At 51.1% G+C, this 6,082-nt stretch overlaps 1 protein-coding gene across 1 annotated transcript; it reads left to right on the top strand.

Moving 5' to 3' along the window:
- The first annotated feature begins 3,697 nt into the window (after positions 1 to 3,697).
- Positions 3,698 to 5,848, top strand: LOC129598417 (uncharacterized). Its single transcript, XM_055496309.1, has 3 exons — positions 3,698 to 4,348; positions 4,501 to 5,289; positions 5,586 to 5,848. The coding sequence occupies exons 1-3, from the start codon at positions 3,698 to 3,700 to the stop codon at positions 5,748 to 5,750; spliced, it is 1,605 nt and encodes a 534-aa protein (XP_055352284.1). The 3' UTR covers positions 5,751 to 5,848.
- The last annotated feature ends 234 nt before the right edge of the window (positions 5,849 to 6,082 follow it).

Raw genomic sequence — 6,082 nt, 5'->3', positions numbered from 1 at the left:
TCTTCGCCGTGGCGGATACGATCCACTACGTGGCGCGGAGCCATCCCGGGATGCGACTGACGGCGCTGTATGTCGTCGGCGGCACGCACTTCCTCCCGGAAATGGCTTATCTGGATTTCGAGGAGGGCAAGACGTACAATTTAACTTACTGCGACATGCATAACCCCAAGTACGTGCCGCGACCGCTGCGGACGGATCTGGAGGAATTCATCGCCGCGTCCCGCGGTCTGCCCTGTGAGACCGTCTGTCTAGTGCATTGCGCCGTGCGGCTGCGCTGCGACGTGCGCTACTGGCCGCATACGTATTTCCAGCTGGAATTCCCGGTACTCATTGCGCGTCTACCGTTAAGCAGCCGGGACTGGGCGTCCACGGTGTGGGAGGCGTTGGAGGCGGCGCTGTCGGCGCCCAGCGACGACGAAGTGCGGACATTGGCCGAGTGGTTGGCGGTGATCGCGGTGGAGCAAAAGAAGGAGTATCAGCGCAGAGCCGTCTGCAGGGTAAGTTCATGTGCAGAACAGCCTTAAATCCTGTTAATTTACTGTAAGGAAAGCGATGAAATAAACGACGTTTCGGACAAACCTAAGAAACTTTAGGACGAGCGTAAGAAGAGTCACAACCCTTAAGAAATACCTAAGAAACGAAAGAAAAACCTAAGAATAACCTAAGAAACCTAAATAACCGAAGAATAACATAAGAAACCTAAGAGTGACGTAAGAAAACTTCTAGTCTAAGAATGCGTTCCATTAGGTTATGTTCCTGCTGTTGATCGCACGGTTGATACCTTCTCTTGTTTGTCAGGCTTTGTGCGTGACCCAGACGGCTGATCCGCGTCCCTCCGCGCATTACCGCGGCAAGCAGTGGTGCACGGATGGACTGCAGGATTTGCGCTTGGAGAAGCTGTCGCGCACGGCGCTGCGCTTCCTCCTTCTCCTGCCCGGCTTTCTTCGTCACGCCAACGATAAACTCCGACTGGAGGAGGTGGAACTCCCGTAAACTGCAAGGCCAACCGATTTGTCAGTGCTGGTTTGTCATTAGCCTTTTTATTCCGTAGTATCGTCAGGGTAGCTTCTACGGTTTTTCTCCTAATACATGTCTGACTGTAATTCCTTTTTATCGTACTGCATTTTCTCGAAGCGGGGTTTTGGGTGCTGGCTCGTTGTATTTTGTATCCGTAGGGGTCTTGCATTGACGAATCGCCTGTTTGTATGTTTTCTGCTTTAGCAGATACTGTGCGGTTTGTCCACAAGCGTAACATGCTGTTGATGATTTTGTGACGGAGTCCAGTAAAAATAAAGGTAAATCTCGATTATTACTAAAGGTCAGCGGGAACTTCTAAACTGATGGCATTTATAACCGTTAATACTCAAACCATGAGAGAGTCGGCCGTCGTAAATAGACAGACTGACCGTCTTGCAAACGGCAGCTGACTGTTAGTATCAAAAACAGTTTTCACGGGTAACTACTAACTTTATCAGTCATCCAGTTCTGTGTATGGTTTCATGTTTGCATTCTCGGATTAGTGTAGAACGCTTTGTTACACGAACAGGCATACACGCTAACGCACTAATACGCTAACGCACGCTAATGCACTAATAGTGCATTAGCGCTGCAACATCCGATTTAAAGCGGAACAGCTGACCAATGTTGCAATGTCGGACACAGTATGGAACCAAGCATCGTTACCCATGAAATTTGGAGGCTTAGGGTTGATCAGCGCAACAGAAGTGGCGCTAGCTGCTTACACCTCATCAGTCCATGGTGCTGTCGACATGGTGTGTAATGTTACCCGCAATGAATCCATCAAGGATCGGTGTAACCACCTGACAGAAGTGTGGACATCTCGCTTTTCCAACCGAACCCCCTCGCACAGAAAGTCGCCGGTTTCAGTCCGCGTGGACTACGCCACAGCACACCCAGACAGCATCCCGCATGATGGAGAACGCCGACGTAATTACCTCTGCCCGCCTGTTGGCTGCATCCTCATCGGAGTCGCGCGCCTGGTTGTCAGCATTGCCAGTATCCCTCTTCGGAAACCTGTTGGAAGATGCCCACTTACGCATAGCCGTTGCGCGACGGTTGGGAGCCCCAGTCTGCGAACAGCATGTATGCCGTTGCGGTAACGTAGTGGACAGCCTGGGACACCATGGCTTGGTTTGCAAGTTAGCGAAAGGAAGGCATGGCGTTCACGCCGTGTTGAATGATGTGACAAAGCGAGCCTTGAACTCTGCACGAATGCCATCGTCCCTCGAGCCGCCGGGTCTGGACAGAGGAGATGGAAAAAGACCAGACGGAGTTACCGCTTTCCCTTGGAAAAATGGAAAACCGTTAGTATGGGATGTGACAGTGGCAGACACGTTCGCTCAAACGTACATCGCCCGGACGTCACGGGTGCCGGGAAGTGCAGCGGAAGCACGCGAAAACCATAAGCTAGGGAAGTACGGTGGACTTGCAGACCGATATGTAGTACAGCCGATCGCATTCGAAACCACGGGCACATTTGGACCACTCACAAAGAAATTCTTCAAGGAGCTATCGCGAAAGATCAGCGATTGTACTGGTAATCCTCGGTCAGGAGAGTTTTTGCGCCAGAAAATCAGTATTGAGATACAACGGGGAAACGCTGTCTCTGTTCTTGGAACGTTTAACGACATGGTTGACAACGAGGATGTGTTTTTTGCTTTTAAGCTAGCTAAACGGGATTACTAATGCATGTGCATTCTTGAAGTTCAAGGACATCAGCTGACGTTAGATATCTTTTCATCTACTAAGTGCCGACCTATTCTAAAAAAACGCACAGATACTATGCTGCAACTTGTAGGTGTACCAATCACGCATACATACATACAACTAAAACGTTTCGCAATTGCCATTGGCTGGCCCGGCCTACTTTTGCCTACTTGTATAGATGTATGCGTGATTTGTACACATACAAGTAAGAAACGCAAATGCACTATTATTTTTGTGTCCTCTCCACAAGAACAGTTTTACGTTTGTACCGGCACAACTGGATGAGTCTGCCGCACTTCATTCACCGAAAGGCAAAAATCTAAGTATTATCAAAAGTCTTTAAACTTTTTCGAATATTGTATAACTCTGGACATAGAGGTAAAAACCCCACTGACTTGTGCCATAGGCGAAACTTTTGAGCTTGAAAAGCTCCAAAAGAATTGTAAAAACTAGTACTACGCAGAGAAGTAAAAGGAGCAAGCGTCAACTGCAAATGCCCTCACATGCAGTACTTGAAGTATTGCATTAAGGCGGTCCCTGTCCACTGGGATGCCGGTCGTCAGCGATAGCCCCAGCCCTCCTCTCAGTTCTCTGCTAACACTTTTATCAGAGCAGTTGGACGGGACGACCAATCACCGATATAGCAGAACCATAACGAGCCAACTAGAAAAGCGTAAGAACGCATTTCGCAATGTGTCGCCGAAACGCATTCGTAAATCCTACGTACATCGTAATGGCCACGTAAAGCGCGGTTTTAGCGGACGTACAACTCCGCGTATATCCGCGGACATAGAAACCGTAAATGCACAACTAACGAGATCGTTCAGTGCAGAACTGCAGATTACAAATTATTTCGCCGCTGATCACGTGTCAGTTTATTTACGTTTCAATAAGGTACACTTTGAAGCGTGCTAATTTTCTTTCCCCGAATTTGTTTTGGCTTTTTCTGACTTGGGTGCGTCGATTGCGAATGGATCGCGCTAACGTGGTGTACGTTAAGGGCAGCGATCAGCGGCTGCGTCTCGGACGCGTCGGGGATGTCGCGGACGGTGGCCTCGTCGTGGACCTGCTCTGTCCCAATCGTCGGTGTGAATTTGCGCCCTTCGGGAGAATCGTCCTTTCGGGACACGTGACCCGCCAGGATGTGACTAAACTGTTCGAGGACCCACAGCAGGAAACCATCCCGATGGAGATCCTGGTACCGGAGACGCCGCTGGGTCCCTGGATGTGGCTGGAGGGTGAAGTGCTCGGTGGGGCACCGGTTGCCGTGCAGAAGGCCGGAGGGGCGGTGGTCCAGTGGATCCATCCGGACAGCGGAGAACTCTGCACCGACATGGTACCCTTCAGTCGGCTGCAAGTCTGGTGGGGCGCCTCCGAACAGCACTTAATGCGCCCTCCCGTCCGTCCCGGCACCTTTATAAAGGACAGTCTGCAGTTGGACATGACGGTTCCCGCGTTGTCCACGAAAGACCGCGAGGAGCTTGTCAAGAGATTGAATGCCAAGGACCCGGGAAAGTACTCGCCGGTTTTCGCGGTGGACCTCTTGGACGGCCGCTTGCAGTACATTTACCAGCGCGGTTACGGAGAGAGAAATTCTCTGCCGGATGGATATACTGTGTTGGTGAGAATGTGGTTCTTGAGGAGTACTCCGCCTACAATGGCAGGGCTCGATATCAAAAACAGTAATTTAAAAATAAGTGTTTCTTGAACTGTTTCAAACGCTTGATTTGGAAAAGAGTTGATTAGTTTAAAATTATGACTGATGTGTTGTAGAGTGTTAAGGAAAGCCTGGAGCGCCTCCAGGCGATCCTGCTCAGCGTGACCAAGGACCCTCGCTGCGAGACCTCGGCCACGGATGACGCCATGACGTTCCCGGCGGAAGTATGGCAGGAGGTCTTGGCCGACTTGGACACCGTCACCCAGACGAAGCTGCGCGCCGTGTGCACCACGTGGAACCGGATTATGGAGACGCCGGCCCTTCGTTCCACCATCATCATCCGCGGCGATGTGGGCCCCTTCCTCTGCATGTCAACGGTGTTCCACGGTCTCCGCCCGGACACTCAGCGCGTCATCCTCACCCACCGCGGAGAGGGGCAGTGGAAGTTGGCCGGCGGCGTGGAGCACGTGCTGGAAATGCTCGCCTATGTGTCTAAGCAGCGGACCGGCATCCGGCTGCGCAGTATGTACCTGCACCGTATCACCCTGGACTGTGTGTACGGGTTTCGTTACGACGCTCCGGGCAATAAATGTGAGCAGGTGCGCTCGTTGAAGCGGAGTCTGGCCGGATGGCGCCGTCTGCCGTGCGAGACCATCCACATCGCCCACGGTATCCTGGTCTGCACCTTCAGTACGTCGCGGTTCACGGGGCCGCCGACCGTAACGCAGCTGGAGATGGGGATCCGCTGCGTGCGATTCCCGCGTAATAAGGATATCGTCGGCGGATTTTTGGAAGCGGTGGAAGCGGGGCTGCCGGAGCCGGATGAGGAGCAGCTGCTACGGTTGCGACAGTGGTTGAATGGCGGCGGGAAATCCCAGCAGACGGACGTACCATTTGTCGGGCAGGTAGGGACAGATTATAGTTATGGCTTTTCGTGACCTGCGATCCACGCTGGTCATTCTCGTCCGACTTGTTTTCTTATGTTTTTTATGTTTTCTTACGTTTTCTTATGTTCTCTTACGTTTTCTAATGTTTTCTTATGTTTTCTCGTGTTTCTTGTGTTTTTCTCAGATTTCTTAGAGTGCCTTGGGTTTCTTGGGTTCCTCGTTTTAAACTGCTTGGTCAATTTTAATACTAATACGTTAACCGAAATTAAGGTAACCTTGAGAAAGTTGGGAAATGATCTTCCGCCGTGCTGTAGGTGCTGTGCGCGCTGCAGTCGGCGGATCCGCGTCCCGCGGCGCATTATCGCGGGAAGAAGTGGTGCCGTGACGGTCTGCAGGATTTGCGGCTGGAGAAGTTGTCGCGCATCACCCGGCACTTCCTCGTTCAACTGTGCGTGTGGACGGCGCGCCAGGGATCCTGAAGCGGTCCGTCACTGACTGCGCTGGGATGTCGGTCCACCGGACACTACGTGTACTGCCAGCTCTTTGTGGCGCAATGGTCAGCGCATTGCAGTGGTTTTTCGCGGACAGAATTATAGTACTCGTAGTTATTTAGATTAGTTAGTTAAAAACTATTTTATTTCTCAATATGTACAAGGCGAGCTTCGCTCAACAAATATGATCAAATTAACAAATGAAGAATTTGTCCCAATTAACATGAGAAGGGACTGTGCACAATACACTCATAGCATTACCACGCATAATCTCCAAACTGGCTGCCAAGTTAGTTTATGGCTGCCTTTCACTTAATTAT

Source organism: Paramacrobiotus metropolitanus, unplaced genomic scaffold, assembly GCF_019649055.1.
Source record: "Paramacrobiotus metropolitanus isolate TYO unplaced genomic scaffold, Prichtersi_v1.0 Parri_scaffold0000121, whole genome shotgun sequence".
Classification (NCBI taxonomy): domain Eukaryota; kingdom Metazoa; phylum Tardigrada; class Eutardigrada; order Parachela; family Macrobiotidae; genus Paramacrobiotus; species Paramacrobiotus metropolitanus.
Note: the sequence above shows the minus strand (reverse complement) of the source record. Positions and strands in the feature narration are given on the sequence as shown.